Genomic DNA, 14207 nt, shown 5'->3' with positions numbered 1-14207 from the left:
TTACGTGGAATATGAACCACAGTGACGTGACCTTTCAATTAAAAATCCCACATACATTGCCTGGCATTACATGGTCCAAGAGAGATTGTACCCATAACGTCTGAAAGGAACAATCTAGGTTCGGCACGTTAGCCCTTTATGCTACAGTTGAGTACGTCCTGAGAGTAATGTTGCATAATCCTTTTCGTCTACTTTACAGGTGACAGTATACACAATACAATTTAGATTTTACACACAAATGCATATAAAAAAGAATTCCAGGTTGTTTAATTACTAGACCTACTGTTTTAGTAATACAGCAAGTCATATGTCATTTTATAAAAAAAAATAATTTAATGGCGTGTGGCTTGCGGAGAGGCCTAGCGCAGGTCTTTTCGAGTTGACTCCGTATGGGCGACCTGCGCATCTGTGAGGATGGGGCCCCTTTCTAAAATGAATTCTAATGCTGAAGACAACACAAATACCCAGCCCCCGAGGCATAGGAATTAACTAATAAAAGATAAAATCCCCGACCGGACCGGGAATTGAACCCGTGTTCCCATCGACCACAGGATAGCATGCTAACCATTTTGCCGTGAAGCCGGACATTTTATAAATTAGAATAGGCCTATGCCTAAAATGCGTTTCAAAATTACACGATTGTTCCTTATCTATCTCCGATGCTTCGAATGTGTTATAATATCAATACTGAGACAGTAAATCACGTGAACACAATATTAATAATCTACATTAACTAATATAACATTACAAACACTTTACTTTTACCTAAATTACCCTACAATATCATTTACACACCGCATATAAAGTACTATTTTACATGGATATGCAACATTTATGCACTTATTAATCGCACACATTTTAGTGATAGATGTTTGTACAGGATGAGGAGTAAGGAGGGAGCTCTCCCGGTTTCGGCAGTACTGCCAACTGAATGGAAATGCAATCTGACTTGAATCGATAATATGGTCGATCGATATGAATTTTCTAAACCTTTATTATCTTATGTCAACAACTGTGTCACACACAAACACACATTATATAGTATTATATAACATTTCTCGATGAGAATCTTGTTCCTAGCATGAATTCTACAGTTTGGCTTTGTTGTGTAAACAACAACGATACTAGTACGTAAATTGTACGCCAGATGTCCCACAGCGATGCATAAGCGGTTCATAGTTTATGTTTCAAAGGTTGCCAATACGAATCTCGAAGATAACCGAGGTCGACCGATTCAGCACTAGGGTGTCCATCTGTCACAAAAAAAGTGAACGAGTAATACTTCTTTCGAAAGTTTCTTCCCGGACACCATTATGTCCTTTCGTGTTTAATATTCCTCCCCGCTGTTCTTCACAACCTTGTTTTTCACATCCTTCCACTCCTGTATATTTAATATCCGGAGTATTCCTTTACATACATGATTCACTGAACTGCAACGGCACAGAAATTCTGTTTATGGTCGCCATATTCACGATCATAATGCAACGTTATTTAGGGACTGTTAAATTCAAAGCTCCATAATAACCTTCATACTTAGTATTTCTGTATTCTGCCACCATAGTGGTAACAGGAATATGATGTGCAACGTTTTCCTGCCACTAAACCAGATTCGTAAAACATGGACTACGGGACATTATTCTGAGGTTATTCAATATTATTTCTCCAGTCAACCGGCCGAAATGCGTTAAATCTGTGGCGAGCGCTCACGGATCCCGGAGAGGGATTGGCCATTCTTGACATAGTGGCTTCCTAATTAAGCTCCATGCAAAGAGTGAGGGTACAAGGCCATGGCTGCATCTTGTCCATTCATAAAATCACGAAACATAATTTTTATTGGTGGTAACTGATTTACGGACCTCCTAAAAAGTAATCCTTGGTTATAATATATCGCTAGCTACTGAATCTACATTTAATATTTGCCATCCTATTCTGAACAATTCGTACATTACAGATTACCATAACAATACTACCCCTACATGTGTGTATGTTCATGTGTGTCAGTGTAGTTTTAAAAAAATATATAAACTTAACTGTAACAATGGAGTGTTGGCAGGACCGGCCCATTATCTGAATGCAACCTACCGAGAGAGTTTGCTATGCGGTTTGGGTCACGTAGCTGTGAGTCTGCATTCGGGAGTTGGTTGGCTCGAGCCCCACTATCGGGAACTACCAGGATGATTTTGGTGGTTTTTCATTTTCACTGCATGCATATGCAGAGGATGCACCTTACTTAATGCCACGGTCGCTTCCATCTCGGTCCTAAGACTTTCCTATCCCATCGTCACTATAAAACCTGTCAGTGTCAGTGTGACGTAAAACAAGTAGCAAGAAAGAATACATACTACAGCCTTTATCACCTGGCAACTTTTGTGAAGCTTTTCTTCCTGCACTGATGTATGTGATTTTGATTGCATTCACCTGAGTAAAATAGGCTACAGAGTTATCGAAAGGACGTCGAGGTCCACGGCTAAGTGATCAGCGGTCCTCGGTGCTCCGTCTTCAATTCCCGGTCATGTCAAGAGATTTCACTGTTCAACGGTTATTCCCCTGGCTCGCGGACTCGTTGCATGCACTGTCCCTAACACTCCTGTACCTCACACACTTCCCAGAATACTACCCCCCAACACATTAAAACGCAGTTTGTTAAACACGGCAGAAGCTGCCCACCCTCGTCAGAGGGTCTGAAATAACCTCACGACCTTCTTCTTCTTCTTCGTCTTTTTTTACAATTCGCTTCACATCACACCGACACAGATATGTCTACGCTTTGCTATATTGCTATATTGCTTGACGTAACACCGACACAGATAGGTCTACGCTTTGCTATATTGCTTTACGTCGCACCGACACAGATAGGTCATATGGCGACGATGGGATAGGTAAAGCCTAGGAATGGGAAGGAAGCGGCCATGGCCTTAATTAAGGTACAGCCCCAGCATTTGCCTGGTGTGAAAATGGGAAACCACGGAAACCCATCTTCAGGGCTGCCGACAGTGGAATTCGAACCCACTACCTCTCGGATACAAGCTCACAGCTGCGCGCACCTAACCGCACGACCAACTCACCCGGTCAGATAGGTCTTATGGCGACGATGGGACAGGAAAATCCTAGGAGTGGGAAGGAAGTGATCGTGGCTTTAATTACGGTACATCCCCAGCATTTGCCTGGCGTGAAAATGGGAAACCACTGCAAACCATATTCAGGGCTTCTGACAGTGGGGTTTGAACCCACTTCTTCTTCTTCTTCTTCTTCGTATTATTATTATTATTATTATTATTATTATTATTATTATTATTATTATTATAGCCTAATTTACAAATGTATTCAATGATGTTTCATTATCGTGAGATATAGTTGGATCCGCACTGAATTAAAACTACCTTCATATACCTGGTACACTCCATAACATTTAACTTTATGCAGATATTCGTCCATTAATCCTCCCATCCCTGAAATAATATGTAATAATAATAATAATAATAATAATAATAATAATAATAATAATAATAATAATAATAATAATAATAATAATAATAATAATAATAATAATAATAATAATAATAATCTTTCTTCCTTTCTTTAAAATCTGTTTACCCTCCAGGCTTGGTTTTCCCTCGGACTCAGCGAGGGATCCCACCTCTACCGTCTCAAGGGCAGTGTCCTGGAGCGGTAGACTTTGGGTCGGAGGATACAACTTGGAAGGAGGGCCAGTACCTCGCCCAGGTGGCCTCACCTGCAATGCTTTTGGGAGGATGGAAAGATTGGAAGGGATGAACAAGGAAGAAGGAAGGAAGTGGCCGTGGCCTTACGTTAGGTACCATCCCAGCATTTGCCTGGAGGAGAAGTGGGAAACCACGGAAAACCACTTCGAGGATGGCTGAGGAGGGAATCGAGCCCACCTCTACTCAGTTGACCTCCCGAGGCTGAGTGGACCCAGTTCCACCACTTGTACCACTTTTCAAATGTCGTGGCAGATCCGGGAATCGAACCCGGGCCTCCGGGGGTGGCAGCTAATCATGCTAACCACTATACCACAGAGGCGGAAATAATAATAATAATAATAATAATAATAATAATAATAATAATAATAATAATAATAATAATAATAATTTGACAAATATCCTAAGTGCCGGGCGAGTTGGCCGTGCGGTTACGGGTGCGCAGCTGTGAGCTTGCATCCGGGAGATAGTGGGTTCGAGCCCCACTGTCGGCAGTCCTGAAGATGGTTTTCCGTGGTTTCTTATTTTCACACCAGGCTAATGCTGGGGCTGTACCTTAATTAAGGCCACGGCCGCTTCCGTCCCACTCCTAGCCCTTTCCTATCCCATCGTCGCCATAAGACCTATCTGTGTCGGTGCGACGTAAAGCAAATTGTAAAAAAAAAAAAAAAAAAAAGATCGTGAGTAACTACACTACGTATAAGAAATCTCAAACCTGATGTATGATAGGCATCGGAAACCTTGATCATTGAGGACAGGTCACTAATTAGTAACATAGAAAAGCAAAAAAGAATACCCTAAGAAAAATCTTCGGCCCATTCTGCACTGAGGGAATCTGGATGAGGTAGGCCTATAAGGGCAATCTCACAGATCTCATACAGTTTCAGGAGAAGGCGCTTGAAATTGTACGGTAACATGCTCAGAATGAATAATGACAGACTGACCCAATGAATCCTCAACCTTTCCCTCTCACGAAATGTCAAGAACAGTATTGACTCATTGAAAGATTTATTCTTTTTTTTTTCTTTTTTGCTGTTTGCTTTACGTCGCACCGACACAGGTAGGTCTTATTGCGACGATGGGATAGGAAAGGCCTAGGAATTGGAAGGAAGCGGCTGTGGCCTTAATTAAGATACAGCCCCGGTATTTGCCTGGTGTGAAAATGGGAAACCACGGAAAACCATCTTCAGAGCTGCCGACAGTGGGGCTCGAACCCACTATCTCCCGATTACTGGATACTGGCCCCACTTAAGCGACTGCAGCTATCGAGCTCGGTGAAAGAGAAAGGACCTGCAGGAAATCTTCATAAGAGGCAAAACTGCGCAGGACAGATTTTCATTCAGAATATTTGTCGGCAGTCACCGATTTGCAGATAAACTCAAAACTAGAACCGACTAATCCTGGACGGAAGAACGCAAGACAAATTTCAGCACCGGGCTTATTGGCCACGTGGTTTGATCATGTAGCTGCGAGCTTATACAGTACTCGGGAGGTGATAGGTTCGAACCCCACTGTCGGCAACCCTGACGATGGTTTTCCGTAGTTTCCTATTTTCACACCATGGAAATGCTGGGACTGTACCTTAATTAAGGCCGCGATCACTTACTTCCTTCCTTCCTTCCTTCCTTCCTTCCTTCCTTCCTTCCTTCCTTCCTTCCTTCCTTGCGCCCTTTTCTATCCCATCGTCGCCATAAGACCAGACTGTGCCTTACGGTGCGACGTAATGCAAATGGCGAAAGAAAAGAAAAAGCAGAGAGAAGATGAGGTTTTGAGAAAAGAAGAAAGCAAACACATCATCTAAGTAAGTTCAAATGTGTTCTCAAATCGGGGAAATAATAATAATAATAATAATAATAATAATAATAATAATAATAATAATAATAATAATAATGTGTGGCCTCCGGAGAGGCCTAGTGCAGGTCTTTGGATTTGAGGTCGTATGGGCGACCTGCGTGTCTGTGGGGATGGGGCCCTACCTGCGATGAATTCCAACGTTTAAGACTGGAAAAATACCCAGCCCCAGAGCCATAGGAATTAACTAATTAAAGTTAAAGTCCCCGACCCGGTCGGAAATCGAACCTCGGGCCCCTTGAACCAAAGGCCAGCATGCTAACCATTTAGCCACTGAACCGGAAATAATAATAATAATAATAATAATAATAATAATAATAATAATAATAATAATAATAATAAGGCGTTAAAGATCACATATGTGATCGACACTACAATCCAAGCTCCTGAGAAAATCGAAAAGAAGGCCACAGAAAGATACCACCACTACCCACCTCTGGTGAATGGAATCAGGCACTAGGACAAGTTGCCCACCAGCTGTACGACGCACTTCACCCAATAAAGCTTAAAACATCGACACTGAGCTGCAGAAGACTGAGGTTTTAGAAACATTCGGCATTATGAGGAAGGTGCTGATTGGGGTCCTGAAGGATCCATAAATTATGACATTCGCAAGATCCCTCGTATTTCACTAGGCTTGGATAGTACTTCCGCTTGCAAATGAACCCAAGAAAAATGGTCGATGATGGTAGCGACAATGGAATAATAATAATAATAATAATAATAATAATAATAATAATCCACAGCCTGTTTCCAGTCATTCGATCGGGTCACAGATGGAATGAATGAAGCCTCATCTAGCGGCGAGGATAGGAATTGTGCCGGCTGCCGAGGCCTGTCGCACTCCTCTGGGGCAATGATTAATGACTGACAGATGAAATGATATTGGAGAGTGTTTCTGGAATGAAATATGACAGGGAGAACCGGAGTACCCGGAGAAAAACCTGTCCTGCCTCCGCTTTGTCCAGCACAAATCTCACATGGAGTGACCGTGATTTGAACCACGGAACCCAGCGGTCATAGGCCGGCGCGCTACCGCCTGAGCCACGGAGGCTTACAATAATAATAATAATAATAATAATAATAATAATAATAATAATAATAAAGTAAATAAACCCGAGGTGTGCTGCATGTACCATTTTAAGTACATGCGAGCCCTCCTGCCATTCTTAAAAATCTGGCAATACCGGGAATCGAACCCGGGCCTCCGACGATGGTAGCTAACAGTGCTAAGCGTTCCGCTACGGAGGTGGAAATAATAATAATAATAATAATAATAATAATAATAATAATAATAATAATAATAATAATAATAATAATAATAATAATAATCATCGCACTGCTGTATTTCAGTGTGTGCCCAGAAATTTACAATGACATAATATTTTCTTTAAAGTACATACCGGTATTTAACGTAAATCATCATCCTCACGTTTTTTTGGACAAAATATCAGCTCACCGGCAAAATATCCAAAATCCTCTCCGAAACAAACTGCTGAATACGTGACTGTTTCTCAGCAAAGTTAACCCTTCGATTAAGTGATGAAATAGGAGACATACAGACAAAACATTAAAGTCCAATAGGAACTCAATGGTTTCAGGGAAGACCATGTGAGATATTGTTTAGAAACACGTCCACGTAGGGTGTGTGGTACAGGCCTATATTTGTATAGATTAAACAGTATTTATATTTCCACCTTCTGGTATGATGATATTACAACTTAGCACGAAAACCACAGCTGTTAATAATAATAATAATAATAATAATAATAATAATAATAATAATAATAATAATAATAACCCATGACAGATCGTGATAGATAGCTTAGATAGACACGATGATAGATAAATAATTCACTCATAAGACAATGCTGGGATTTACCAGATTAAAAATTCTAACCACCTATCAATCGATCCGTCATTCCAATCTTCAGTACTTTTGACAGTTCAAGTCACCGTTCCATTCGACCGGGTTATCATCTGTTCGACTAGATACGTGACATTATCGCATAGCATGATTAAAGGAATGTGTTACATCAACGCATATTTCCGATAAATCGGAGGGAATCTCAACATACCAACGTGCAAAATAAGGAGTAATCAAAACGTAATTAAAATATAAGAGTTCTCAAGAGGCATGACAGTTTGATGTGCCCTATTGATAGAGGAATGACAAGTCCAATCAATAACAGTACGAGTCAGATGAAATCTACTTCTGACTGGATCTACAAGATCTGGCCATGCATGTTAATGTGAGATGTGGACTTACCCTTGGTGGAATCTACGTTGGACTGAGGAGTTATACACATGTCGTTCTCCAGAGGAAACTTTTCACACTTGAACATGTCCGGCCAAGGGTAGCCGTACGTCTTCATGCGTCCCTCGCAGCCTTGTTTCACCTTCTCGCAGAGACTACGGCAAGGGTAGATGGGCCGGTCAAGGCACACAGGACTGAAGAGCGAGCACAGGAAAAGCTGAGTGTCCGGATGGCAACGTACATTGAAGAGAGGCAGCCAGGATGCGGCCTGCTGCGAGACCTCGGCCATGGTGTCGTGGTCCAGCAAGTTCGGTAGGCGCATCTGATTGTAGCCGATCCCGTGACAGAGACTCATGTTCCGCGGGATGTCCACACAGTTGGGCTGAGTGGGGCGCCCACCCAGGAGCCCCCAGTCGGAGAAGGCCCGCACCCTAGTCACCGCCAGCGCTACTACCACGAGGAGGAGAATCGCCATCGGGCCCCTAACCGACAACTACTTGCAAGTGAAGCGAGCCCGAGCGCCCGCTAGCCAGCCACGAGACGAGTAGCGGGTGGGGTGGGGTGTGTTTACAGCCTGAGTCGGACGAGTGGATTGCCTTGAGTTTGGAACCGGGTCTACTCGCTATTCGTGCTCACCCGCAGCACGTCTTGTCACCAAGTGCATCTTCTCCTGTCACTCCCACCGGCCTACACCCCCGCCACGGAACTCCAGCACACGTGACCTGCTGACAACCAATGGTGAGCCAGCTGCGTCCACGTGGACAAAACAAACAACCCATGCACCACCCAGAAAGAAAGCAATTTAATTTACACGTGAATTTCACCACCGCAGTCCCATTGGCAGCACATTAGTGAATGTGTACAATGGCCCACAGGTTATTTAATTCCTCGCAACTCGCAGTGGGGAGATCAGGGGAGACCAGGGTTCAAAGATCTTTTGTTTATCCTCAGCGCTCCGAGCAGTTTCAGGTGGACGAAGTCTGCTGTCATTACGTATGTTGGAGAGAAGTCCTCCACTTCATCTGGTGATTAAAACAGGATAAAAAAGGAATGTCGAGGTGTAGTTAGGAAATCGAAGTTGAGTGATTCGGTCTCGGATCATGAAGACTCTCAATGACTAATCTGAAACAGAATATAATACGCAAACTCAAGAGAAAACTGCGATTGTACTTCAATTTATTTATGTATTTATTTATTTATTTATTTATTTATTCACCGAGCAAGTGACCGTGAGGTAAGGGGCACGCAGGACAGGGGAGGGGTTCGAACCCCACTGTCGGCAGCCTTGAAGATGGATTTCTGTGGTTTCCCATTTTCCCACCAGGCAAATGCTGGAGCTGTACCTTAATTAAGGCAACGGTCGCTTCCTTCTTACCACTTGCCCTTTCCTATCCCATCGTTGCAGTAAGACCTAACAGCACATTTAAAAAAGTACATTATTTATTTATTTATTTATTTATTTATTTATTTATTTATTTATTTATTTATTTATTTATTTATTTATTTGTCACTAATATGGTCTCGATTCTTGATCACTACATGTGTACAGTAATTTACGCTGAATGAAACAGGACATCTATAGGTAGTAATCGTTATACCTTCTCTGCTATGCCAACCGAGTTTCGCTAGGGCAAAGTAAACTCACCGGAATATTTCCAAAGTGGAGTTTTTGTGGTTCTATTCTCAAGTCGTCCGATCAACTACTGTCTGGCTTAAGAGGCTCCGAAGTGCTGGAATTTTGTCCCGAGAAAGGTATTCTCATGCGTGGCAATGAATCTACGGATGCGGGTATCCTTAAAATGTGCTACTGACTGCTTCAAGGTTCTATCTCGAAACCTTGAGAACAGAAGGCAATATGATACGCAGCCAGTTTATTATACGTTCAGACTTCTACAGACATCACACGGCGTTACCGGGTTTAAACCAACCCTTCCCTAAACATTTCAAATTCTTTCTTTATTAAAATGAAACTTCAAACAATCTGTACTCTATAATAACTATTATTAACTGTATCTCTTTTTTAGTTTCTCACATACAAAGTAGTACATTAGATTGAAAATACTACTACTACTACTACTACTACTACTACTACTACTACTACTACTACTAATAATAATACCGGGCGAGTTGGCCGTGCGCGTAGAGGCGCGCGGCTGTGAGCTTGCATCCGGGAGATAGTAGGTTCGAATCCCACTATCGGCAGCCCTGAAAATGGTTTTCCGTGGTTTCCCATTTTCACACCAGGCAAATGCTGGGGCTGTACCTTAATTAAGGCCACGGCCGCTTCCTTCCAACTCCTAGGCCTTTCCCATCCCATCGTCGCCATAAGACCTATCTGTGTCGGTGCGACGTAAAGCCCCTAGCAAAAAAAAAAAAAATAATAATAATAATAATAATAATAATAGTTGAAAGGTAAGTATAGAAGTAGTAGAAGTTGGGAACGTAATAACAATACCGGTAAATTGTATTTGAATGACAAGTTTTAACATGAACACCCCTCACCACACACGCAAACACATACACACACACTTGAGAAATTCTGCGTACGCCAGTTCTTGGGGCTAATGTCCACGTTAACCCCAGCATCAAAATGAAATAATAATAATAATAATAATAATAATAATAATAATAATAATAATCTCATCGGGCGTGTTGGCCGTTCGATTAGGGGCGCGCATCTGTGAGCTTGCATCCGGGAGATAGTGGATTCGAGCCCCACTGCCGGAAGCCCTGAAGATGGTTTTCCGTGGTTTCCCCATTTTCACACCAGGGAAATGCTGGGACTGTACCTTAATTAAGACCACTGCCGATTCCTTCCCACTCCTAGGCCTTTCCTATCCCATTGTCGCCATAAGACATATCTGTGTCGGTGCGACGTAAAGCAAGTTGAAAAATCTACTCCCATGGCTGAATGATCAGCGTTGAGGCATATGGTTCAGAAGGTCCCGGGTTCGATTCCTGGACGGATCGGGGTTTTTAATTGCGTTTGAATAAATCTTCTGAGATCCTCCGTGGCTCAGGTGGCAGCGCGCAGGCCTCTCAGAGCTGGGTTCCGTTGTTCAAATCCCGGTCACTCCATGTGAGATTTGTGCTGGAAAAAGCGGAGGCGGGACAGGGTTTTCTCCGGGTACTCCGGTTTTCCCTGTCATATTTCATTCCAGCAATACTCTCCAATATCATTTCATTTCATCTGTCATTCATTAATCATTGCCAAAGAGGAGTGCGACAGGCTTCGGCAGTCGGCACAATTCCTATCCTCGCCGCTAGATGGGGTCTTCATTCATTCCATTCCTGACCCGGTCGAATGACTGGAAACAGGCTGTGGATTTTTATAAGTCTTCTGACTTGGGGACTGGGTATTTTGTGTTTGTCCCAACACTCTCCTCTTGATAATCAGACAACACACTACACTGCAAACCACCACAGGAATACGAAATAGTGATCATATCCCTCCACATAGGGTTGGAGTCAGGAAGAGCATCCGGTCGTAAAAAGGGCCAAATCTACATGTGTGACACAATTCGTATCCGCGAGTCCGCAAGTGTGAAAAAAGTGGTATAATAATAATAATAATAATAATAATAATAATAATAATAATAATAATCATCATCATCATCATCACCGAGAGTTGGGGTTCGGTATCAAATCCGAAATTAATCTTACGGTTATTTATTTATTTATTTACCGGGCTGGGTGTCTCAGACGGTAGATCGCTGGCTTCCTGAGCCCAGTTTAGAAGGTTCTACTTTTTTTGCTATTGGCTTTACGTCACACCCACACAGATAGGTCTTATGGTAAGTATGGGACAGGAAAGGGCTAGGACTGGGAAGGAAGCGGCCGTGGCCTTAATTAAGATACAGCCCCAGCATTTGCCTGGTGTGGAAATGGGAAACCACGGAAAACCATCTTCAGGGCTGCCGACAGTGGGGTTCGAACCCACTATCTCCCGAATACTGGATACTGGCCGCAATTAAGCGACTGCAGCTATCGAGCTCGGTTTTAGAAGGTTCGAGCTCAGCTCAGTCTGGTAGTATTTGAAGCTGTTCGAATGCGTCCACCTCGTAGCGGTACGTTTACTGGCACATAAAATAATTCCCTCGGGACAAAATTCCAGTTGCCTACTTAGACGTCTTCGAAAACCGTAAAAATGGTCATGGGGACATAAAAACAATCATTTATTTATTTATTTATTTATTTATTTATTTATTTATTTATTTATTTATTTATTTATTTATTTATTTATTTATTTATTTGTCCCGCTGGTGCTGGATCTGCTTTTGAGTCTTCACACCCTATTCCACACAATCCTGAGCATTATTTGGTCCCAACCGGTCATGTTCACATTTATTTTCTCCTGTCAGCGCGTTAGCCATTGGCTCCGATGTGAAGAGCAGAGTTACAGTATTGACTGTGCCTTAACGTGTATTCAGTATTAACTCATTGCATATGTTCAATGTACGAGCAATAAGTTGTCTTGAGTATTGTTCAGGTCCGCCTCTGTGGTGTAGTGGTTAGTGTGATTAGTTGCTACCCCTGGAGGCCCTGGTTCGATTCCCGGCTCTGCCACGAAATTTGAAAAGTGAAACGAGGGCTGGAACGGGGTTCACTCAGCCTCGGGAGGTCAACTGAGTAGAGGTGGGTTCGATTCCCACCTCAGCCATCCTGGAAGTGGTTTTCCGTGGTTTCCTCCTTCTCCAGGCAAATGGCAGGATGGTACCTAACTTAAGGCCACGGCCGCTTCCTTCCCTCTTCCTTGTCTATTCCTTCCAATCTTCCCATCTCCCCGCAAGGCCCCTGTTCAGCATAGCAGGTGAGGCCGCCTGGGCGAGGTACTGGTCATCCTCCCGAGTTGTATCCCCGACCCAGAGTCTGAAGCTCCAGGGCACTGCTCTTGAGGCGGTAGAGGTGGGATTCCTCGCTGCGTCCGAGGGAAAAACCGACCCTGGAGGGTAAGGAGATAAAGAAGAAGAAGAAGAAGAAATATTGCTCAGTGCTTGAGAAATACAATTTAGGAGACGGAAAATAATAACATCGGAAATTTGGTTGAGTCACTTCAGTAAACGAGGACTTGCTTGCTTGAGTCATCAGTCCATAGAGTGGTTTGATGCAGCTCTCCATGCCACCCTATCCTGTGCTAACCTTTTCATTTCTACGTAACTACTGAATCCTACATCTGCTCTAATCTGCTTGTCATATTCATACCTTGGTCTACCCCTACCGTTCACACAACCTACACTTCCTTCAAAAACCAACTGAACAATACCTGGGTGTCTTCAGATGTGCCCTATCACTCTCTCTCTTCTTCTGGTCAAATTTAGCCAAATCGATCTCCTCTCGTCAATTCGATTCAGTATCTCTTCATTTGTGATTCGATATATCCATCTCACCTTCAGCAATCTTCTGTAACACCACATTTCAAAAGCTTCTATTCTCTTTCTTTTTGAGCTAGTTATTGTCCATGTTTCACTTCCATACAATGCCACGCTCCACACAAAAGTCTTCAAAAACATCTTTCTAATTCCTATATCAATGTTTGAAGACAGCAAAATTCTTTTCTTAAGAAAGCTCTTCCTTGCTTGTGCTAATCTGCATTTTATGTCCTCCTTACTTCTGCCATCGTTAGTTATTTTACTACCCAAGTAACAATATTCATCTACTTTCTTTAAGACTTCATTTCCTGTTTTAATATTTCTTGCATCACCTGCCTTCGTTCGACTGCACTCCATTACTTTTGTTTTTGACTTATTTATTTTCATCTTGAACTCCTTACCCAAGACTTCGTCCATACCATTCAGCAGCTTCTCGAGATCTTCTGCAGTCTCAGATAAAATAACAATATCATCGGCAAATCTCAAGGTTTTTATTTCCTCTCCTTGGACTGTGATTCCCTTTCCAAATTTCTCTTTGATTTCCTTTACTGCCTCTTCTATGTAAATATTGAAAAGGAGAGGGGACAAACTGCAGCTTTGCCTCACTCCTTTCTGGATTGCTGCTTCTTTTTCCAAGCCCTCGATTCTTATCACTGCAGACTGATTTTTATACAGATTGTAGATAATTCTTCGTTCTCGGTATCTGATCCCTATCATCTTCAGAATCATAAATAGCTTGGTCCAATCAACATTATCGAATGCCTTTTCTAGATCTACGAATGCCATGTACGTGGGCTTGTCCTTCTTGATTCGATCCTCTAAGATCAGACGTAAAGTCAGGATAGCTTCACGTGTTCCTACATTTCTTCTGAAGCCAAATTGATCTTCTCCCAACTCAGCTTCAACTTGTTTTTCCATTCTTCTGTAAATAATACGTGTTAAAATTTTGCAGGCATGAGATACTAAACTAATGGTGCGATAGTTTTCACACCTGTCAGAACCGGCTTTCTT

At 42.5% G+C, this 14207-nt stretch overlaps 1 protein-coding gene across 1 annotated transcript in view; it reads right to left on the bottom strand.

Annotated features, from left to right (window-relative positions):
- LOC136864365 (secreted frizzled-related protein 5) overlaps positions 1-8459 on the bottom strand; it is a 586474-nt gene extending 578015 nt beyond the window's left edge. The window contains exon 1 of the mRNA XM_068226252.1: positions 7840-8459. Within this exon, the coding sequence (XP_068082353.1) occupies positions 7840-8302 (463 nt within the window). The 5' untranslated portion in view covers positions 8303-8459. The remainder of the gene's footprint in view (positions 1-7839) is intronic.
- Between the last annotated feature and the right edge of the window lie 5748 nt (positions 8460-14207).

This window comes from Anabrus simplex, chromosome 2, assembly GCF_040414725.1.
Source record: "Anabrus simplex isolate iqAnaSimp1 chromosome 2, ASM4041472v1, whole genome shotgun sequence".
Taxonomy (NCBI): Eukaryota; Metazoa; Arthropoda; class Insecta; order Orthoptera; family Tettigoniidae; genus Anabrus; species Anabrus simplex.
The sequence above is the reverse complement of the archived record's forward strand: the minus strand, read 5'-3'. Positions and strand labels throughout refer to the sequence as shown.